The 25,022-nt window shown below is 37.7% G+C and overlaps 1 protein-coding gene across 2 annotated transcripts in view; it reads right to left on the bottom strand.

Annotated features, from left to right (window-relative positions):
* The window catches only part of PPME1 (protein phosphatase methylesterase 1), an 81,250-nt gene that overhangs the window by 51,237 nt on the left and 4,991 nt on the right, over positions 1-25,022 (bottom strand). For both annotated transcript variants that reach the window (XM_021704724.1, XM_044919678.1), the window contains exons 2-3: positions 2,205-2,298; positions 1,565-1,657 (exon numbers count right to left, since the gene is read on the bottom strand). In XM_021704724.1, coding sequence (XP_021560399.1) covers positions 1,565-1,657; positions 2,205-2,298 — 187 coding nt within the window. The remainder of the gene's footprint in view (positions 1-1,564; positions 1,658-2,204; positions 2,299-25,022) is intronic.

Here is a 25,022-nt window from a genome sequence, read left to right as displayed (position 1 = left end):
TTCAAAGAAACCTTAAAGTATAAGAAGACTGTATTTGGAGAATAAAGGCTTACATGGCTTGTTCTATTGGTTCAGGGCAACCAGAGTACATTTACTTACTACTATACTACATATGCTTACTACTATAGTTGCTACATTAGGAACAGGCATGTGATGCCGTTACTCATTCATTCAAGAAACATTCCTTGAGCATACAATTATGTGCCAGGCATAACTAACCCATGGTCTTCACCTCACAATCTAGTTACCTAGCTGAGTAATGTAAATGATCAAAGTGATGCTACTAAATGTGAAATGTGGCGAGTCCAAACTGAGCTGTGTTATAAGTGCCTATAATACATACTGAATTTCAAAGACAGTATAAAAAATAAAGTGAAATATCTCAGTAGTAAATTTTATACTGATTATCTATTAAAATGATAATACTTTGGGTACAATGGGTTAAATAAGATATATATTATTAAAAACAATTCACCTGTTTCTTTTTACCTATTTTATGTCTCGACTAGATTTAAAATTACATATGTGGCGAAAAACCTACATATATGGTTTGCATTATATTTCTATTGGATGACACAGGTGTAGGGAGATGAAGGAGCCTGGCACTTAGAGGCAAATCAAACAGCTATGTCCTGAAGTTTGCTACTTTGAAAGGAAGTAGCAAACAAGATAGGAATCAAATTATTTAATAATTTAATAACAGATGAGTAAGTGCCTATGTGTTGAGAACTATTCCCAGTAATCCTGCTGCCAGGAACATAATGGTATGTTCAGGGCCCTCCTCAATTCCATAGCCATCTAGCTCCAGTTACCTAGTACTGCATTCCCACTTGCTCCCATTTTCTGTACCTCAGACTCCTTAGTGGTAAACAGAGGAAGTATGTACATCTCCCTGATATAAGCCAGAAGAAAGAACAATTTCATTTTAAATAGGAATGTTGCTAGTATTTTCCTTAGCAGCACCTCTCCTTGCACAGAGTCAAGAACATCAGGAAGATCTAGAACTGGTAGCACTGACATAGACATACATCTTCTACTCTAGACAAGGGTATCATCAACTAAATATTGTTTACTTCCCAGTAGCTCACAAGTATCATTAAAATATAAAGCATTATTTTAAAAAAGAAAAAAATCTTTCCAAATAATTATGAAACATCTCCATGTGCAAAGTACTACACTAGGGTCTATGAAGGAGACAAATAAAGGATAGACATTATCTCTACCTAAAGAACCTGAACAGAATATTTCTGCTTATCTATTCTTAGATTACTTAGATACAGACCCCCACGTTTGACCAGGAACAAATCCCATCTCCTTCATCCCAAGGCAATATATATAGAACATTTTATAAAATGTTTGAAGAATTCATGCACTAAAGCTTACCCCAGTTAAGAACTTTAAAGAACAGGTGATCTTGGGCCTAACATGAAAAATATTCACAATCAACTCACACCCCTACCATTCTTATATCAAGCTATATGAATGAACACAGAAGGAAGAATTAGGTTAGTCAAATTCATCCAGAAGAGAACAATGATTGCGCTATTATCAACTACTTACTTACCGTGAACACAGCCCAGGAAAGGGCAGAATGGCCTCCTCCATGCAGAAGGAGTAGGACAGGACCCTCTGAACCACTCTTGTAAACTCGAAAAGTGTATGAATAGTTAAAGATAATATATCTAAGCTTTTGCTCACTGAAGTTTTTGATTGATTATTTAATAGTTAATAATACTGATTAGAAAACTCAGGCAGTACACCAGGCTTTACGTAAAGTTGCAGACTTCCAAACTTAAGAGACACTTAAATAAAAGTTTCTGAAATACCAAACCTGTTTTTGAAGCATGGAGCCAGTATGACCACTTCTTCAATGGGGACAAAAAAAAAGATTCCCTTTGCCCTAATGAGTATATTTGGTCCCTGGTTTCTAGACACTAAACTGATTCAACTCACCTGATTCATGAAAACTTCCCCTGGGCCCTTAAGAGGTATATCAGTTTCAGGAATTTAATTCTTAATCCTTTCCCCATGCATTAGACAATTATATCCAAGTACGATATTGACATAGACTTACAGGTTAAATTCCATGCTGTACAAATACAGGTGGGGAATAAAAATGAGATAAACAGCAGGACTAAAGAACCTGAATATGTCTTCTTAGCATTATAAGCTTGCTAAAGAATAAACCATTTTGCAAAGGATATATCCTTGCCAGTTTCATTTTCTACTTCTACATCTTCCATGGACTCAAAGTACTGACTCCAAGAAACAGGGGAAAAGTCTCGCTTTCTTCCAGGGCTAAGGAAAAAAAAAGAGAGAGAGAGTTCGTGTAAAAAATAGTTATGCATGAAAAGATAAAATCTTGATCGATAAATGCTAAATGTAAATATGAAATGAAAATTCCAAGGGTATTATCTCTTAAAGAATGATCAGTTTTCATACAGAAAGCATCACATTAAAGATGTGTTTTAAAAAGTTCAAGTTAAGATTTAAGAGTAAAATTGTTAGGATTTTAAAAAATTCATTAGTATATTTTAATCACAAATATATCTCGTGTATATACACCACAAAACCTACTAGTTCTCTCTCCTTGTTCTTGGCTATCGGCTCATTCCTATCCTCTCAAGCCATTTTAATATCATTCCTGCAATAGTCATTTTTGGTCACTATTGCTTCTTTATATTTTTAATCCCTCACATTATTTCATGTTTTTATTATTTCCAACCCATCAATATACAACCTTCATAAAAGGCAAACTGGCAATGCCTTAACTTCTAGGAATTTATCCAAAGATATGCTCATGCAGAAGTGAAATGACTTATCTATTTAATGTAGCATTGTTTATAAAAGAGAAAAATTAGAAACAACTTAAATATCCATCAACAGGTGATAGATGAAAATAAGTTGTGGTACACAGAGAAATAATATTTAGTTATAAAAAGATGAAAGCAATTATATGCTGATTATATTCTTTGTATATAGATACTGTTAAGTAAACAAACGATGCACCATACTACTTTTGGGTAAAAATGGGAAGTATGTGTAAATATAATTGCTTATATACGTTTAGGATATCTCTGGAAGAATATTGATGTAACATTTGATATATCCTGGCAGGGGAACTATGCCTGGGAGATGAGAGGGACAATTTTCAATGTACATCCCTTTCTATCTTTTGATTTTTGAACCACAAATTATTTTTAAAAAATTATTCTAAAACAAAAATAACCAGTAAATGTCTATTTACAACCTATGTCTTCAACCTTGGATGAAATACAAGAAAGGAACCCTGAGCCTTACCCTATTTCCATACCTATTTTCCTCAGTAATGGAGGAAATTCAGAATTCTGTCAGCAGCAAAACGTTACCTCCTGCCAAGTATCTTCCTATATACGCCATGGGGGCAAATTGAGAATATATACGAAGTATAATGCAAAGCCCCTTTGAAAGACTTAAGTTAGTACAAAAGCACTCTAGGTTGACTATAATATGGGAATTACAATGGAGCAACTGCACCATTAGGTATATATTCTTTCAACAATCAAACATTTATTGAACATCTACTCTCTTATGGCATTGAACAGATCAGTAGTTCTCAATCCATATAACAATAAGCAGCTTTTAAAAATACTGATGCTTGGGTTTCACTTCTAAAATTGCTTTAAATGGCTTGAAGTGTGGCATAGGCACTGATCATTTTTAAAGTTCCCCAAGTTGAAAGAGGGGTGCTAGGAATACAAAGGTAAATGATTCGGAATGAGAGTAGAGTTCAAATTCCTCACAGTTCCTACCATTTCCCTATAATACCCTGCAAATCCCTAACAGTTACAGTATGGATTTGGGCAAATTCAAATTATTTAAATTCTTTCTGCCTTGGATTATAGCAACTAACAAAATATGATTTTTCTTTCTTTCATTTTTTGTTTTTAGAGAGAGCACATGTCCGTGGGGGGGGGGGGAGAAGTAAGGGGGAGCGGGGAGAGGGAGAGAATCTTAAGCAGGCTCCACACTCTGTGGGGGGCTTGACATGGGGCCGATCTCATGACCCGAGCTGAAACCAAGAGTTGGACACTTAACTGACTGAGCTACCCAGGTGCCCCAAATAACATACCTTTTAAAGGAATCTAATACAACTGGCATTTAGTAGTTGCTCCGTAAATGAGTAAAATCCTATCTCCTAATAGAAAAACTGCCTATGCAGAAGTAAACTCCAACTTCAACCCAGACCTATTTTTTCTGGTTTGCTGGTTGCACTTGAGTTCCTACTGGAAAACTAAAAGTAGAATTCTTAATTCTACTGACTCATTAGTCACTCACAAATCCACCTATGCATATACTAATTTTGAGTATAACCACCACACATGGCATGTCAAACATGTCATAATGGATTCTAAGGATCTATGGATGAATTTTTAATGTCTGGCCCTAGGGTATCATCACAGTAATAGTATCTAACATTTACTGTGCAACAACAGTGAATCACTCTGCCAAGTAATTTACAGGCATGATTCCATTTAATCCTCATAAAACTCTTGAGTTATTTTTACCCCCATTACACATATAACAGATTTAGAGATATGAAGTAACTTACCCAAGGTTATAGAACTAACTACTAAGTAAGTGGCAGTGACAGGATTCAAATCCAATTCCATCACTCTTCAAAGCCTCTGCTCTTTACCCCAGTGCTATATTAATTCTCAGATCCTTTTTTTCTCTTTATGCTTCTGAAAAGTAATAAGGCTTTAGAATATATTATCAGAAATTTCCTTTTCAGAGTCTTTGCAAAGCTCACACAAACTTCTCAAGTTAGCCAGGGACCAGAAAAAATCACTAGTTTGTATAAGTAGAAATTATTCCTAGAACACCTTCCACTTCTAATTCCCTTCATTAAGAAAAAAAAAAGTTCTAGGGACTACCCAATGTATACCAACATATGAGTAATTCACATCTTGTTAAACAGCCTGTAATCTATACCTCCAAAGGTTGTTCCTACTTGCACAGAAATTTTTCTGGGATACTCCTTTGAAAATCTAATTGTTTATATCCTCTACAAGTTCAGGAATTTTGCAACCAATGTTAGACATGAAGTAGATAGCAAGGATCTTACATTGATCTTTACATTCTAGTCAGAAAGAATATTCTGTATTTTAGGGATGTAGTTTTAGTTCTTTTTAAAAACAGTTTGCTTTTGGGGCGCCTGGGTGGCTCAATTGTTAAGCGCCTGCCTTCGGCTCAGGTCATGATCCCAGGGCCCTGGGCTCGAGCCCCGCATCGGGCTCCCGGCTCAGTGGGAAGCCTGCTTCTCCCTCTCCCACTCCCCATCCTTGCGTTCCCTCTCTCGCTGTGTCTCTCTGTCAAATAAATAAATAAAATCTTCAAAAAAAAAATAGTTTGCTTTTTATTCTATGCCTACCTATTTTATAGTCATTACAGCCCATGTAGGCTTTTTAGTTATAATTTTTAAATAAATTAATGACTTTTTTTCTCCCTGGAGTCATAATGGAAGAATTTTGAAGTAATAAAAAAACTTGCAAAAGCATAACAAAGTTAATATATACTTTATAATTTTTTAAGAGAGAGAGAAAGGGAACAAAATGGGGGAAGGGGAAGAGGGAGAGAGAGAGAGAATCTTAAGCAGGCTCCACACCCAGCACGGAGGCCAAGGCAGGACTTGATCTCATGACCCTAAGATCATCACCTGAGCTGAAGTCAAGAGTTGGACGTTTAACTAACTGAGCCACACAGGTGTCCCAAGGTTAATTTATACTTTAAAAATGCGGATTTATTCACCAAGAACCTGTTATATGTATCAGGCTGGAACTGAGGTGGGATGATAGGAGATGCTGGGATAATTATAAAACTAGTGATACAATGCCTCTGCTCTTAAGAAGCCAATGTTAAGGGGCTCCTGGGTGGCTCAGTCGGTTAAGCACGTCTGCCTTCGGCTCAGGTCATGATCCCAGGGTCCTGGGACTGAGCCCCACATCGGGCTCCCTGCTCCGCGGGAAGCCTGCTTTTCCCTCTCCCACTCCCCCTGCCCCCTGCTGTGTTCCCTCTCCCGCTGTGTCTCTCTCTGTCAAATAAATAAATAAAATCTTTAAAAAAAAAAAAGAAGCTAATGTTAAATATGTAAATATCTAACATAAGGTAGAGTTAAATGCCTGAAGAGGTATAGCTAAAGTGCTGTGAATGTTCAAAGGAGGGAATAAAGATTAGTTTAAAAAAAAAAAAAAGATTACTTTTAGTTTGGGAAATAAAAAAGGGCTTCAAAGAAAAAATAACAGTTAAGCTAGGCATTGAAGGCTAGACAGAATTTGGACTGATAGAAATAGGGAAGGGTAAGGAAGACATGTCAGGCAGGCAGAAGGGCACAAATAAGGACCCAGTATGGTGCCTATCATAGGGAACACTGATAAAAAACACACAAAAATAGCTAAATGCAACAAGGTAGAAATAAGTACAATGGTTCTGAAAAACTAAAAAAAGCTGATAGAACTAAAAGCAGATCATGGAGAAAGAATGATATTAGATATAATAAGGTGGGGAATATATGTTCTTTTTCTGTTATTTGTGTGTTAGGGTCCCAAAAGTCTGATAGAGTATGGATGGTTCAGATTAAAGTATTTCAGAAAAGTCAATGTGTCGAAAGGTCCAAGATGGACTTGATCCTGGGAAGAGTTTGGATGGTTCAGATTAAAGTATTTCAGAAAAGTCAATGTGGCGAAAGGTCCAGGATGGACTTGATTCTGGGAAAAAAATGTTGCTGCAGTAACCTGCTTAGAAGAGGGGAGTCTATTAAATGTGAGACAGGAATCCATCAAAATCCTAGAGGAGAACACAGGCAGCAACCTCTTCCACCTCAGCAGCAGCAACTTCTTCCTAGAAACATCGCCAAAGGCAAGGGAAGCAAGGGCAAAAATGAACTATTGGGACTTCATCAAGATAAAAAGCTTTTGCACAGAAAAGGAAACAGTCAACAAAACCAAAAGACAACCGACAGAATAGGAAAAGATATTTGCAAATGACATATCAGATAAAGGGCTAGTATCCACAATCTATAAAGTACTTCTCAAACTCGACACCCAAAGAACAAATAATCCAATCAAGAAATGGGCAGAAGACATGAACAGACATTTTTTCCAAAGAAGACACCCAAATGGCCAACAGACACATGAGAAGGTGCTCAACATCACTCCGCATCAGGGAAATCCAAATCAAAACCTCAATGAGATACAACCTTACACCAGTCAGAAGGGCTAAAATTAACAAGTCAGGAAACAACAGATGATGGGGAGGATGCAGAGAAAGGGGAACCCTCCTACACTGTTGGTGGGAATGCAAGCTGGTGCAGTCACTCTGGAAAACAGTATGGAGGTTCCTCAAAAAGTCGAAAATAGAAGCTGCCGTACGACCCAGCAATTGCACTACTGGGTATTTACCCCAAAGATACAAATGTAGTGATCCGAAGGGGTACGTGCACACCAATGTTTATAGCAGCAATGTCCACAACAGCCAAACTATGGAAAGAGCCAAGATGTCCAACAACAGATGAATGGATAAAGAAAATGTCATGTATATATACACATACATACAATACATACATACAATGGAATATTATGCAGCCACCAAAAAATCTTGCCATTTGCAACGACATGGATGGAACTAGAGGGTATTATGCTAAGCGAAATAAGTCAATCTGTGAAAGACATATATCGTATGATCTCACTGATATGAGGAATACTTAATCTCAGGAAACAAACTGAGGGTTGCTGGAGTGGTGGGGGGTGGGAGGGATGGGATGGCTGGGTGATGGGTATTGGGGAGGGTATGTGCTATGGTGAGCACTGTGAACTGTGTAAGACTGATGAATCACAGACCTGTACCTCTAAAACAAGATAGTAGGAAGGGAAAAATGAAGGGGGGGGAAATCGAAGGGGGAGACGAACCATGAGAGACTATGGACTCTGAGAAACAAGCTGAGGGTTTTAGAGGGGAGGGGGGTGTGGGGATGGGTTAGCCTGGTGATGGGTATTAAGGAGGGCACATACTGAATGGAGCACTGGGTGTTATACGCAAACAATAATTCATGGAACACTACATCAAAAACTAATGATGTAAGATGACTAACATAACATAATAAAATAAAATTAAAAAAACAAAAAGAAGAGGGGAGTCTAGACTGGTAATGGAATTAAAAAGGAGGAAAACATAGAAAGACCTTTAAAAAAGGCAATCAACAAATCTCAGGAATGTTCAAGATATGGAAGATGACTGATAGTAGAATCCAAGTCAATTCTAAAATTTTGAACTAACAGAGAGATGAATTATTATGTCTAACAATTTGTAAAAAAAAAAACTAGATATTATAGTTTTAGTATAAAACTTTAAAAAAATAAAGGACATATGTGATTACATTGGGCCCACCCCAATTCAGGATAATCTATTTTATTTTTAATATTTTATTTATTTATTTGACAGAGAGAGCACAAGATGGGGAGCAGCAGAGAGGGAGAAGCAGGCTCCCCACTGAGCTGGGAGCCCAATAAGGGACTCGATCCCAGGACCCTGGGATCATGACCTGAGCAGAAGGCAGATGCTTAACCAACTGAGCCACCCAGGCGCCCCAGGATAATCTATTTCAAAGTCAACTGATTAACAACCTTAATTTTCCTCTGCCATGTAAAATAATAAATATTTTATAGATAGAACCTGAGCATCTTTGAGGTGCCGTTATTCTGGCTGCCACAGATTTCTAAAGTCTTTGTATTATTTCGGAACAATGTCAGGAATATTGATTAAACTTGGGACTTCTATAGATTAAGTACTCATGTTTAAATGCCTCGGGCAAAATCTAAGAAATCCATTAAAAAAAACTATAAGAACTGGTTAACAAATTCACTAAGGTCGCAAAACACAAGATCAATATACAAAAATCAATTGTATTTCTATAACTTTGCAATGAACAATCCAAAATGAAATTAAGAAAACAATTTCATTTATAATATCATTGATCAGAAAAAAATACTTAGAAATAAATTTAAACAAAGAAATGCAACACTTATACACTGAAAACTACATAATGTTGCTGAAAGAAATTTAAGAAGGCATAAATAAATACAAAGGCACCTGCCACATTCATGAATCAGAAGATTTAATATTGTTAAAATGGCAATGCTCCCGAAAATGATTTACGGATTCGAAGCAATACCTATCAAGACTACATCTGGCTTCTTTGCAGAAATTGACAAGCTTATCCTAAAATTCATATGGAAATTCAAGGAACCCAAAATAGTCAAAACAATTTTTTTAAAGAAAGACAAAGTTGGAAGACTCATACTTCATGATTTCAAAACTTACTACAGAGCTACAGTAATCCAGACAGTGTGGTACTGATATATGGACAGATATATAAATCAATATGGAATTGAGAGTTAAGAAATGAATCTAAACATTTATGATCAATTGATCCCTGAAAAGAATGCCAAGATAAGTCAGTAGGGAAAGAGGAGTCTTTTCATTAGATATTCACATACAAGGGAATGAAAGTGGACCCATTCCTCACATCATACACAGAAATTAACTTAAAATGGATCACAGACCAACAGATAAAGAGTTAAAACTATAAAACTCCAAGAAGAAAACATAAGCATAAATCTTCATGATTCTGGGTTAGGCAATGGCTTCATAGCTATGATACCAAAAGCACAAGAAAAGATAAATTGAACTTATCAAAATTAAATATGTTTGTGCTTCAAAGGACACCATCAAAAACATGAAAAGACAACCCACAGAGTGGAAGAAAGCACTTGCAAATCATAGATCTGATAAGGGACTTATATCTAGAATATATAAAAAACTCACAACTCAGTATAAACTAATAACCCATTTTTTAAGATGAGCAAATGATTAGAATACACATTTCTCCAGAGAACAGCTACAAATGGCCAATAAGAACATAAAAAAATATACAGCATCATTAGTTACTAGAGAAATGCAAATCAAAACCACAATGAAGAACCACTTTACACAACCAGGATGGCTATAAACAAAAAGATCAATAATAACAAGTATTGCTAAGGATGTGGAAAATTAGAACCCACATATATTGCTGATGAGAATATAAAATGGTGCAGCCGCTTTGGAAAATAGTTTGTCAGTTCCTCAAAAGATTAAACACTGAGAGATACCATGTGATCCAGCAATTTCACTCCTAGGTATACCCAAGGGAAATGAAAACAAATGTCCACCTTAAAACATGTATACGAATGTTCACAGCGGCACTGTTTGTAATAGCTAAAATGTAGAAACAACTCAAATGTCCATCAACCACTGAATGGATAAATAAAATCTCATATCCAAACAACGGAATATCATTCGTCAATAAAAAGGAATGAAGTTTAACAACCTGCTCAACTTGTTGAGTGAAAATACTATGTTGAGTGAAAGAGGCCAATCACAAAAGATCACATACACTATATAATTCCATTATGGTAAATGTCCAAATTAGGTAAATCTATAGATAGGAATTAGATTAGTAGATGCCTAGGGCTGGGAGGTTTGAGGGAACCTGAGGGCTGACTGCTAATGGGTATGAGGATTTCTTTTTAGGGTGCTGAACATGTTGCAAAATTCATTGTGGAACTATGTCACCATGCTAAAAAAAAATGTATACTCTAAATGGGTCAGTTGTATGACATGTGAACTTCATCTCAATAAAACTGTTACCAAAAAATGTTAAGGTAACCACTCAAAGAATAGATTATAAATTTAAAAAAATAGAATGAGAAGCCAGGTCAGATGGAACAAAATACAAAATAAGATCAAAGAAATAAACCCAAATATATCAAGGATAGACTAAACTCACTAGAATATTCTCTAGGATAATCCATGCAAAAAAATGAAGCTGATCTGAAACAAATATCCTCAGAGGAGATTTTTTTTTTTTTAATTCCAGCTATATACTATGTAAAAGAGACAAAGATGTTGTAGGCAGATACTAGCCAAATCAATTCTAGGCTAGATATTCTCAAAATTTAAGGCATTTTTCTATCATCTTCTAAGCAAGGTGCTATTGTTGAGATTTTTTTTACTAAGAATCTTTTTATCTCCCATATTTCTAAATTTTAATCTTAAACTAGAACATGCGACTGTCTAGAAGATTCCTTAAACTTTCTCTTCTACTGAATTTATATCTACTATACATAATTTCATTCTCAACAGCTATTTCTTGTTCTCTGAAACCAGGTCCCCCCCTTTTTTAAAAGAGCGTCTTATTCTTGTTTCATAGATACCATATTGTCTCTTGTCTCTCTGACAAGAGATACTAGCTTTTTTTAGGATTTTCTTTTGTTCTATGCATTATTATTTCCTTTTTCTCATTTTGCCTTGGTATCTGTCTTTTGTGTTAAAGGCTTTCCCTGGATAACTGGTGATTCTATGAGAGAACAGGGCTTGCTGACTATTGAATATGACTATACAGTTAATAAGTAGAGATGTAACCTTTTAAATAGGGGACTCTTCTCCCAAACATCAATGCTTGTCTTTTCTCTTAGGCCAGTCATTTCTCCAGACAGAAATCCTCCAATCTCCTGCCTGGGGACATAAGACTAGCTGTTAGGGGTGCCTGGGTGGCTCAGTCGTTGGGCGTCTGCCTTCAGCTCAGGTCATGATCCCAGGGTCCTGGGATCAAGCCCCGCGTCAGGCTCCCTGCTCGGCGGGAAGCCTGCTTCTCCCTCTCCCACTCCCCTTGCTTGTGTTCCCTCTCTCGCTGTGTCTTTCTCTGTCATATAAATAAGTGAAATCTTAAAAAAAAAAAAAAAAAAAAGACTAGCTGTTAACCTTCTGGGAAAAGATCTGAATAGTCTCATTTGTTTACTCATTCAACAAACATTCACTGAGCACCTACAAGATACTATTTTAAGTACTGGGGATACTTCAGTGAACAAAACAGACAAAACTCCCTACTATTCTGGTGTTTGCACTCCAATAGAAGGAGACATAAGTAAAAATTTGTCAGGTAGTGGTGTCACGGAAAAAAATTAAGCCGGGGGGTGAAGGGTGGGGGGAGGGGGACAACAAATGCGGGGTTAGGAAGGGCTGTAGTTTTAAATCAGGTGGTTAGGGAAGGCACCTTTAAGCAAAGACCTGAAAGTGAGGGAGCAAGCCATGGGTGTGTCTAGAAGACAGAATGTATATCTTCGCTTAACCCCTGCTCTCATCCTGTTGCTTTACCTTTGTTGTCACATACCTACTCTGAGTCCAGAGACACTCTGGTTCATTTTCTCTAGAAGTTAACTGTCACACTGAGGGAAAGGAGATCTGGGAGTCTAAAGCTGCTTTATACAGATTTTCAATCAATCCTCCTGCTTTAGCCCCCTTTCCAAGGTACTTAGCACCTACAATTCCTGAGCCTGTATGGGGTTATGATATGGATTAGCCTGTACTTTCATTCTCCTTCTGTAGGTAGTTTTCAGTTTGCTCTTCTCTGTTAGTTAACAGTCAATTTGCTATCTTCCTAAATCTTGGTAGCCTATCTATCTTCTCTCCTCTATTTGTCCTTTGGTAGTATTCCTTTTTCCAAATTACTCTACCATAAATTAATAGGATTTGATAAGAGAATGGAGATAAATAAATGAATTAATTTCCACAACAACTCTCTGGGGTAGCCATTCCTATTTTGCAAATGAGAAAACTAAAGCCAAGGGAAGTTAAATAACTCATCCAAGACACAAAGCAGCTGAGCTAAAATCTTATTCTCAGGGTTACTTCCTTCAGTTTTCAATACTACCCTCAAAATAATACTAGGTTCTCCATTCTTGAAATCACCCAAGCTAGCAATGAGCAAGCAGAAATCCCCAGGAAGAGGTGAAAGAGGATTAGTTCCTGCTGTGGCGGTAGTGACTGGCAGAGGGCCCTAGCAGCAAGCCTGAGTACCACGGAGACTAAAGAAAAAGTCAAGGTTGGGGCGCTCAGCCGTTAAGTGTCTGCCTTCGGCTCAGGTCATGATCCCAGGGTCCTGGGATCGAATCCTGCATCAGGCTCCCTGCTCAGAGGGAATCCTGCTTTTCCCTCTCCCACTCCCCCTGCTTGTGTTCCCTCTCTCGCTGTGTCTCTGTCAAATAAATAAATAAAACAAAAAAAAAAAAAAAAGAAAAAGTCAAGGTTTACAAATGTAGATGGCAATGGGACAGAGCAGGAAGGTGGAGTGAGAAGGAAGAATCAAAGACAACTTTCAAGTTTCTCTGATGCCATTCACAAAGAGAGAACATAAGAGGCCATTTTAAAGAGCTCTAAGTTGGGGCGCCTGGGTGGCTCAGTCGTTAAGCGTCTGCCTTCGGCTCAGGTCATAATCCCAGTCCTGGGATCGAGCCCCGCATTGGGCTCCCTGCTCTGCAGGAAGCCTGCTTCTCCCTCTCCCACTCCCCCTGCTTGTGTTCTCTCTCTCTGTCAAATAAATAAATAAATCTTTAAAGAGCTCTAAGTTAATAAATACTGATGATTTACCAGGGGATTGAAATCCTAGATTCTATTCCTATTAGTTTTCTTTGTTAGCCACTGGTGAATGTTGTTAATTGGGCATCATGGAATCCAAAAATGAAAATAGCATTTACCACAATGTCATGCATTAGACAGGACAGGATACTTACGGCTCCATATATGATGTGGTTTCAAGCAACTGAATGAAGGCTTACTGATGAGGGAACAGAAGGCAAGCTTAGGACAAAGCCGAAGCTGGCACCCTACACCCCTCCCCCCACACTTTGGGATGTATGTGACATTCCTCAAGCACTCCTGGCTGCCCTAAAGGAAAAACAAATGGTTAACTGATAGAGAGCACAGTCCTGCAGGACAGGAGTCTCCCTCAGTTTACAAATGTCCTAGAGAGGGGCGCCTGGGTGGCTCAGTTGTTAAGCGTCTGCCTTCAGCTCAGGTCATGATCCCAGAGTCCTGGGATCGAGTCCCACATCGGGCTCCCTGCTCCGCGGGAAGCCTGCTTCTCCCTCTCCCACTACCCCTGCTTGTATTCCCTCTCTCGCTGTGTCTCTGTCAAATAAATAAATAAAATCTTAAAAAAAAAAATGTCCTAGTGATTTACAAGGAAGAAGCTTTCTTATCAATAGCCTAACTTCCAAGAGACCCATAACTCAGTTTCCTGAAGCCCTAACATCACCCTCTCCTCCATAAAATTAAGGGAGGCTGAGGCAGAAGGAAATGTAAATAAAATTGAATTTCTTTTGAACCTGAAGCCCATTGACAAGGACGTGTGATAGGAGGAACGTAACATTCCTCCAGGAAACTCCCAACTGTCTTCATATTAGTGCCTATTAGAGGGAAAAACAACCTTGGCTTGACAGTAACCAGGCCTCCAGTATCCTGAGAGTCTTTAGCATATGACAGTCCTTCTGGACACCCCCTTTGTCCTCACCTCCCCAACTCCTGAGTATATAATCAGCCACTCCTCAAGACCACAGGGCAGCAGCTCTTTCTGCCCACGGGTTCTGTCCCCGTGCTTTAATAAACCACCATTTTGCACCAAACACGCCTCAAAAATTCTTTCTTGGTCGTCGGCTCCGGACTCCACCTAACTGAACCTCACCTATATTCCAAAACTGCATCATTACCTCACTTAAGACCACTTTCAAATAAGATATTTAGTCTACAGGAACTTCCAACCTGCTGAGTCAGATCACACAAAAATATATACTTCAGGGGCGCCTGGGTGGCTCAGTTGGTTGAGCGACTGCCTTCAGCTCAGGTCATGATCCTGGAGTTCCGGGATCGAGTCCCACATCGGGCTCCCTGCTCAGCAGGGAGTCTGCTTCTCCCTCTGACCCTCCCCCCTCTCATGTGCTCTCTCTCTCTCTCAAATAAAATAAATAAAATCTTTAAAAATATATATATATACTTCATTTTGAATGGATGGATGAAGACAGATTGCTGCAGCATGGAAGAACTGTAATCTTATACCTCTGATAATAAAAGAATTCTGCTTTACTTAGGTTTAGAAAAATTTCTCAATTTTATTTCTGCCACTTACCCAACTTAATTAATAATTTATTTTTCCAAAACCCTAAAAGTAAAGAGAAAAAAAAATATGAAAATTTTAGTACAATGATCTGGCCTCAAACAAAAACACAATCACTGAGATATCAGTAATGAAAGCAAGAAAGCAGACAGAGTATAAGGCTTTTTTGATGTTTTACAAGGGCTAATTGTAGCTGTTTACTCTTATAATCAATGTTTGTAGCTGTACTCAGGGATCAGAACTTATGTAAGCTACTATTCTGTTTAGACAGTACCACAACAGGAAGAAGGCAAGCAGGTTTGGAGTCAGAGTTTATAATCCAATAAAAGTCCATATAGAAGACTCTAGTAAGTATATAGTTCAGAAACAACCACCATTTAACTCCCTTCTCAGACTCACCTGAATACCATAATAATGTAGAATATGAGACATATTTCATAAGGTATTTCATTTCAAATATATTTAGGGCAATTCTAGAGCCTCTTTCCAGTCCCAATTTGCTTATATAATCAACTAATTTAATTCCAATTCAATTAAAGTGATATTTGAGTATGCCCTTTATGGCAGGCCCTGATATACTTCGTGGGCATTTGGGAAATCAGCAGGCCAGAAGTTCCCACTGATGAATAAAACTTGGTTCTTGCCCTCAAAAAGCTCATGCCTAGGAGAAAATAGGTAAGGAAACAGTCACTGTACACTAAAGCTTGGGCAGAAATAAGCCTAGCATACCATGAAAACTCATAGATGGCACATCCAATCCTGTTTGGGACACTGATGGGAATGGAATCAGGTCAGGGAAGGATTCACAATGATGATGTCTGGTGTGAAGATTTTCTTAAATGTTATAAAAATCTGAAATACTGTCCTTATTAAATAATGATCTGGATTGGGAAAGTAATTTCTCTCATTACCAAATAGGAGATTGAAACTTCCCGATATTCAGTAAGAAAAATGTTAGTATAGAGATTCTACAACTTAAAAATGGGTTTATATTCCCAAGGTCTGTAAAGTAATGGTTGGGAAAACTGAAGCATATTTTCTCTGATTAACACTACTATGAAATATTTGTAAATTCTCTGGGTGGTTCTACCCCCAAGCCTACTTAGCCATATAATATGATAAAATGCTATTTGTGATGAAATTCAGCTATTAACAATGTAGTTCAAGTGATTAACACAGAAAAGTGAATTTGAAGTGATTTTAATATATCTTGAACCATGGTTCTTAAGCTTAAGGAAAAGCTGATTTAATTAAAGGGGTGAGAAGGATTAAATGAAACAAATCACTCATGTATTTGTGCTAAGCACTTTACAAGCATTATCTAAATTTAATCCTCCTAATGATCTGAGCTATATTTTCTTTTTTTTAATTTTCTTAATAGAATGAAGATAGAAGGATATAAATAGGGCACAAGTTCATCTTTGCACATTGTCAATAATTACAGTTTTAAAATCTCATTTCTATATTCCACAAATCTATGGCTCTTCCTTCCCTACTAAATTCAGGGTGGACAATTTTAAACTATTGGAAACAACATCATGTGTCCACTGTGTTAGAGTATCATTCATTCATTCATCAAATGTTTACTGAGCTCCTGTGTGCTAATCACTTTGGGACAAGTAAATAAAACACAGGAGTTTACAATTAAATTAGAGAAAACTAAACAAGTAGATCGCAATGTAGTTGTTAGGAGAACAGATAAAATACTGTATATATACAGTATTGTCAAAAGTAAGATGAACTATAATTTTACATATACTAAGAAAAAAGCTACCAATTAAAATAAGACACACCTGACCACTTAGAATTCACTTTAAATTGCTTACTTACACTGATTCAACATATATCATTTATGGGTATAAATAAAGGAAAATGAGAGTTTTCCTCTCATTAAGTATTAATGAGGGAATATTTCTCTTAAAATATTTCTAACCAATTTCTTCATACTGAGAGTTCTATTCTATTTTGAATCACTTTGAATTATATAGTCGTCTGTGCCTCACAAGAACATTAGTAATGGAATGTTTCTTAAAATTTAAACACCAGCTCATATGCTCACTTTACCGTTATGTGGAGAGCTGTATTACTTTTTGAATCTAACTTTAGGAATAATGCTTAACTCACCTGCTTGAATACCCACTCCTTCTCACAACCATTCAGTTTTTAGTGGTTAAGAGAGTACTCCACTTTTGTCTCCAGGATTTTCTTCCAAGCTACCAACACCTACTTTGCAAGTTTTGATGCTGGTTTTGGTGTCTGCTCATACAAGTGGAGAGAACCAAGACAAGGCTGTTACTTGACCAACAGCGATTGTTTTTTGTGTTTTTTAAAAGATTTTATTTATTTGACAGAGAGAGAGAGACAGCAAGAGAGGGAACACAAGCAGGGGAGTGAGAGGGGGAGTGAGAGAGGGAGAAGCAGGCTCCCCGCTGAGCAGAGAGCCCAACCCAGGGCTCAATCCCAGGACCCCTGGATCATGACCTGAGCGGAAGGCCAACGCTTAATGGCTGAGCCACCCAGGTGCCCCAACAGCAATTGTTAAGACACTATAATTTTAAATACAAAAAGAAATGTATCTTAGAATTCATAAATTATAGTAAATAGGTTTCCATTATCTAGTTTTATAACTTAATGATTCTACGTATACATTATCTCTTTTCAAAAACAACTAGCCTTATTGATAAGGCTAGTATTACCCACATTAAAATTTTTAAAAAGTTTTTATTGAAGTATAATTAACATATAATGTTATATTTAGTATTGCCCACATTTTAAGAAAATAAAGTCAAGCTTATACTAGTTAAGTAGTATGTAGTAAAGCCAGAAAGGGAATCCTAGTTTGTTGATTTAAAACCTATATTCTTTCTACTACAGCAGAAGTACAAAATAAATAGTATTGATATAGGGTTGGCAAACTATGGCCTACAGGCAAATCCAGCTATTGCCTGTTTTTGTATGGCTCATGAGCTGAGAAAGGTCTTTACATTTTTAAAAGCTAGGAGAAAAGAAAAAAGAATAATATTAAATAACATTAGAAAATTACATGAAATTCCAATTTCAGTGTCCACAAAAAAAGTATTGTTAGAACACAATCATATTCAATTACATATTGTCCATGGCTGCTCTCACCATACTCAGCAGAGCTGAGTAGCTGCTACAGAAACTATACTGCTGGCAAACCATAAAATGGTTACTATCTGGCCCTTTACAGAAAAGTTTGCCAATCTCTGGTATAAATGATAGGACAGAAAGGACAGAAAATGGAAAGATCACTGCAGGCTGAATGGTGGTCAAGAAAAGCTTTAGGATCTCATTTTAAACGAATGTTGTGTGCCACATGTCCATTAAATGAAATCTTATAAAAACATTTACCTAACTATGCTACTGTAGAAGATGCAAAGAAATAAAAACAAAGGCCCCTGCGCTCCAGACCTTCCATTTTATTGGGGTTAAAAAACTTACCATAAAATAAAATTATAATAATTAATTATGGTAATTGCCAAATTATATTACCATAAAAATTATGATAAATTTTATGTAACAATTAAAAAAATGCAATACCAAGTACTAATGCCCAATAATTGACAAGTGAGTAGAAATGACAAAAAGTGCAACAGAGCTCAGAGGAGGAATAGAACAAGTGAATGAGCTAGAATAGTCCGAAAGAACTTCATGGATTTTGTAGGACTAGAAAAGTGAAACGGGACGCATTGCAAGGAAAATAAACTTGGCAGTTAGTAAGTTCAAGAAACATTTAGGGAACTGCCATTGCCTGGAACATGAGGCTTTAACAGTAGACTGCTTGCTCTGATCCCTACACTTTAGTTAGAGTCACCAATGTGCAGGTATCATCTCCTTGGAAAATCGTCTTCACTCTTAGAGAATATGGGATAAATTGAGCAAGGGCAAAAAACCCAATCCTATAAAATGCAGGTTTTCCAAAAATAATTGCTAATTGACACTTTTTCTCTCTCTCTTTTTTTTTAAAGATTTTATTTATTTGACAGTGAGAGATACAGCGAGAGAGGGAACACAAGCAGGGGGAGTGGGAGAGGGAGAAGCAGGCTTCCCGCTGAGCAGGAAGCCCGATGCGGGGCTCGATCCCAGGACCCCGGGATCATGACCTGAGCCGAAGGCAGACGCTTAACGACTGAGCCACCCAGGCGCCCCGACACTTTTTCTCTTATAGTAATAAAATTGCTTTCAGGTTTGGGGAATCACAAAAGAAGACATAAATTGTTATAAAATAAAACCAAAACCAGGCATAAATCTTTACATGTAAGAGACTAACTGGGGATGCCTGGGTGGCTCAGTCTGTTAAATGTCTGCCTTCGGCTAGGGTCATGATCCCAGAGTCCTGGAATTGGGTCCCACTTTGGGCTCCTTGCTTGGCGAGGAGCCTGCTTCTCCCTCTGATTGCTGCTCCCCCTGTTTGTACTCTCTCTGACAAATGAATAAAATCTTAAAAAAGAGAGAGAGAGAGACTAATTGCAGGCATCAGCTTCAACCATATGAGTATTTTAAATTTCAAATTAAGACAAGGTATTTGGAAGCACAACACAATTTGCCTAAGTGCTGGTGCTAAAATAAAGTATAGATTCCATCATTTCATGAAGTGAAACAGCTTTCAGAAGAAAGGGAATATAAGTTTAGTTATGCCATCTTCATGGAACTGGTGAAGAAACAAGATTGTTCTTACAAAATGAGGCCAAATAGGTCTAAGACAGGTCAGCACTTAAGTAGCCAGCATGCTTGAAAACAGGGAAATTAAGATACAACTTCTCCCCTTAAGAAGCTCCCAGTCTTGAAGAGTAGTCAGTCAACCAATAATTACAAGTCAGAAGGAGAAGTGTTATACTACAGAAGGCTATGGGGGCAGAGATGTGCTGCTTGCCTACTATGTGATGATGCTACTAGGAGATCTGACCACCACCAACAAAACTATATGATTAACTGCTCAGGAAAAAAAGAAGCGGAGGGGAGAATAGGAGGAAGGGAGGAAAATTTTTCCCTGCACATTTAGAGAACAAGGAATAAGAGAAGTTGTATGTTTTGAAGTGAATGTCTCAAATCCAAATAGGCATAATAATTTCAACATCTACTAGGCTGTTTCAATCTGTTAAGGGAGTTATGAATGAGTCACGAGCTGCACAGTAGCAGTCCTAGTCACTGTTGTCACAAATTCTCTAGTCTAGGAGTCTTGTAGTGGAGGCAAAATACTGAAGTTTAATTGCAGCCAGCTATTTCAATCAAGGCATCACTGCTTAAAAAAAAAAAAAAAAAAGTCTTCATAAGGAACACTTTGAAGGGAATGGAAAGAAGGTAACCAGATGGCTGTCTGAGTTGCGGCAGTTTGGAGTGTTTATCACTAGTGATAAGGGCATGTTATTAAAGCAGCAGAGTTAAAGATTCTAAAAACTACACACTGGATCAGACTATTAGAGATCATCTAACCTAAATCTTGCTTTATGGAAAGGAATGATTTATTAGCTGCCTATTATGTGTCAAACAGAATTCTGAGTTCTGCAAGGAAAGTTTCCCCATTTTAAAGACAAGGAAATACAGTCTCAAATGTAAAATGATTTGCCCAGAGCCACTTTCAGGAGCACTGGAGCTTGGATTTAAACTCAAGTGTATGTCTGCTTCCAAAATGCTCTTTCTACTACACCATGATAGTGAGTCCCAGAAAGAGGAAAGATAAATTGACCAGAGCCACATGGCTTATTAGCAACAAAGACAGGATTTCCACTTACACCCAGAAAAAGTCCATAGCAAAGAACACACATAGATGCACGGTGGAAAAGGAGTGATAGTAAACAACTTCAGCCTTCTCCTATGGTTTGGATGACTGGAATTTTCAACATAACCTCTTTCATTTTTTTTTGAAGATTTATTTATTTATTTGAGAGAGAGTACATGCACGCATATGTGCATGCAAGAGCGGGGGGGAGGGGCGGGGGGCAGAGGGAGAGTGAGAAGAGTCTTTGAGCTTGGAGCCCAATGCAGCGCTTGATCTCACGACCCTGAGATCAGGACCTCAGCTGAAACCAAGAGTCAGACGCTTAACCTACTGAGCCATCCAGGTGCCCCCTCAACATAACCTCTTATTCAATCATCAAAATTTATTGGTAGTATGTGCTTGGAACTGGTTGTCAAAACTATATTTTGAAGAACATTTAAGTGTGGCATACAGTTTTTAAACAGCACTATTAATTAAAACTTTCTTCTCTGAAAAAAACCAAACAAACAACTAATTTATGACATGAAGGAATAAGTTTTCCCTAACCAACCAGAAGTGTTTTCTCCAATCTGACATCAAGTAACGTAACGTAATGAGGGCTCATTACGTTTAAAAACAAAATCCAATTATCCAATTTTGCAGACACTAAGAAGAAATAGATTTGCTAGTAATAAGCCTAGCAACAATGGAAAAAGGGGCATTTACTCAGAAGTGCTCAGGTCAAGGGGCTCAACCCTGGCACAAGGTGGAAAGGGAGAAAAGGGGGAGAGAAAGAGATCGATTACTTCTATACCTGTGCTGCAGTGAAAACAGTAGAGAATGTGCAGTCAAAAGATCAGTCTCCCCCACTTGCTAACATCAGGCCTTGGATTACATGCCCTTTACTGTCTACTCTAGACATTCCTCTCCACTTCTCACCACTCTCTATTTCCTAGCAGAATTTCAGATTGTTTTAGTAGCTAGTGGAAATACCTTGTTATCCTTCCTCCAGCCCAAGGGAATGAATGAGAATTGGTCTAAACCGGTCATAGTAATTCCATTCCCTACTGCCAGTGATTGGTCTTAGAATGCAAATGTAAACCAGTTCTGGACAATGAAACTTAAGGGAAAAATTGGCTGGGGAATTTCCCTTTCCAGAAAGGGAAGTAAAAAAAAGACAAGCTTAGCTAGGAAGAGGCCTTTGCTTCTGTTCCTTCCTTTGTTATGTGGAAAAATGGAATAAAGATAAGATGAAAGTAGAGTTGCAGCAGCCATCTTACAACCAAAAGATGACAAGCAAGAAAAGGAAAATCCAACATTTCTAAGGATGGCAAAATTAAGGATGCACGGGGTCCTCAATGATATAGTTGCATGACTAAATCAACTCTGGAATTTCCTATTAATAATAAATATCCTTTTGGCTTAGAGCACAGTAAATTGTTAATAGCAAATACGATTATTTCACATTAATGTAATACTGCTAATTTGAATTTGGGGAGTTTTGTAGGTCCAACTGTATTTAAATAGTATTATCTATTGATTTTTTTAAATTATATAAGAGTAATATGGTATTTACTTATACATAAAGAATTTATCCCTAGTTTTATTTTGTACATAATTGACATTACATTAGATATAACTTAGGCCAATACTTGGCATCTGAAATATTTTTCCTTCAAAAGGGATTCATACACATTGAAAGACATCATATTTCCTCAGAAAAGACTCAACATCATAAAAATGTTTATTCTAAGTTAATTTACATATTTAACATAATCCCAATAAAAATACTCTGAGGACTTTTTTTTTTCTGGTACTAGTTTGATTAGAACCTTTATTTGTGTATTACTCAGCCATAAAAAAGAATGAGATCTCGCCATCTGCCAACAACACGGGTGGACCTAGAGAGTATTATGCTAAGTGAAATAAATAAGACCGAGAGACAAATACCACATGATTTCACGTATATATGGACTCTAAAAAACAAAACAAATGAATAAACAAACAAGAAGCAGAAAAAGACCCATAAATACAGAGAACAAACTGATGGTTGCCAGAAGGAGGGGAATGGGGAGATGGGCAAAATGGGTATGGGGAATGGGAGATACAGGATTCCAGTTATGGAATGAAAATGTCACGGGGAATAAGAGGAACAGCATAGGGAATATAGTCAATGGTACTATAGCATTGTATGGTGATGGATGGTAGCTACACTTGTGTTTAGCATAGGATAAAGTACAGACTTGTGGAATCACTATGTTGTACACCTGAAACCAACATAACATTGTGTGTCAACCAAACTTAAAAAAAAAAAGTTTATCTTAAAAGAGAATGAGGGGTAAGCTACCTCTACCATCTCCTAAAACATATCAAAAAATGCCTCTGTAATTAAGGTGTAGTAATGGCACATAAATAAATAGGCAGGCCAATAGGAAAAAAAAGAAACGTAACAGATCCAAATCTATGTGAAAATTTGGTACATGATAAAGGCATCATTTTTTTAAAGATTTTATTTATTTGAGATGGAGCGAAAGAGCAAGAGAGAGAAAGCGAGCACAAGTTGGGGGGGCAGAGGGAGAAGCAGACTCCCCGCTGAGCAGGGAGCCCGATGCAGGGCTCGATCCCAGTACCCTGGGATCATGACCTGAGCTGAAGGCAGACGCTTAACTAACTGAGCCACTCAGGTGCCCCAAGGCATCATTTTTTTAACGATTTTTATTTATTTATTTGAGAGAGGGGGGAGGGGCGGACAGAGAGGGAGAAGCCGACTCCCCGCTAAGCACGGAGCCTGACTCAGGGCTCGATCCCAGGACCCTGAGATCATGACCTGAGCCGAAGGCAGACGCTTAACTGTCTGAGCCACCAAGGCGCCCCAGTTTGGCAGTTTCTTAAAAAGTTAAACACAATTTATCATATGACCCTGCAATTCCATTCTTAGATTTTTTTTTTTTAAAGATTTTATTTATTTATTTGACAGAGAAAGACACAGAGAGAGAGGGAACACAAACGGGGAGTGGGAGAGGGAGAAGCAGACTCCCTGCCGAGCAGGGAGCCCGATGCGGGACTCGATCCCGGGACTCCAGGATCATGACCTGAGCCGAAGGCAGTCGCTTAACCAACTGAGCCATCCAGGCACCCTCCATTCTTAGATTTTACCCAAGGGAAATCCAAACATATTTCCACAGAAAGATTTGTATGTGAACGTTCATAGCAGCATTATTCATAAAAGCAAAAAAATGGAAACGACCCAAGTGTTCAGCAACTGATAAGTAAAATTTGGGATATCCATACAATGGAGTATCAGTCAGCAATAAAAAGGTGTAATGTACTGATAACATGCTACAACATGGATGAATCTTGAAAACATACTAAGTGAAAGAAGCCAATCACAAAAGGCCACTTAGTGCATGATCTCATTTATATGAAATCTCCAGAAGAGGCAAATCCTTAAAGACTGAAAATAGATTAGTGGTTCCCAGGGAATGGGGTAGGGGGAAGTAACTGCTAGCAGGTAAGTAGTTCATGCAATAATGAAAATATCTAAAATTAGTGAAAATGACTGTACAACCATGAATTTACTAAAAACCACTGAACTATATACTCTTAAAGGGTAAATTCTATGCTATGTGAATTTAAATTTTTTTTGAAAAAGATTTTATTTATTTATTTGACACAGAGAGAGAGAGAGAGAGAGAGAGAGAGAGATCGCAAGCAGGGGAGTGGCAGGCAGACAGAGAAGCAAGCTCCCAGCTGGCAGGGAGTCAGATGCAGGGCTCGATCCCAGGATCCTGGGATCATGACCTGAGCCAAAGGCAGACGCTTAACCAACTGAGCCACCCAGGCGCCCCTGAATTTTAATTTTTAAAAACCTAATAAGTAACAAAAACAGAGATCCTAGGATTTGTAACTCAATATGTGAGCTTGAGCAAGTTACCTCACTTTGTCCTTTATTTTTCCATTAGTGTGAATAGCTCCTTAAAGCCTTCGTAAAAGGCTTTATATCATTATAAATTTAAGAAGTTGAATGAAGGACTATCTAATCAGATATGAGTAATATAAAGCTTACAGGGAAAAAGCTGACATCATAAAAAATTGAAAGGCGAGCTTCTACTTCATAAGGAATAAGCCTTTCTCACAGTTCTCAATATAACATAATTTATTAGTTGTCATTCCTTAAGAGCTTGTGTGTCAGGAAGCATAAGTGCTTTGCATGTATTATCTCATTCTCACAGAACTCTAAAGTAAGCAGAAATTAAAAGAAAAAAAGACTATGAGAGG

The sequence above is a fragment of the Neomonachus schauinslandi genome, chromosome 11 (assembly GCF_002201575.2).
Source record: "Neomonachus schauinslandi chromosome 11, ASM220157v2, whole genome shotgun sequence".
In the NCBI taxonomy this organism is placed as follows: Eukaryota; Metazoa; Chordata; class Mammalia; order Carnivora; family Phocidae; genus Neomonachus; species Neomonachus schauinslandi.
This window is presented reverse-complemented; position numbering and strand designations above follow the sequence as displayed.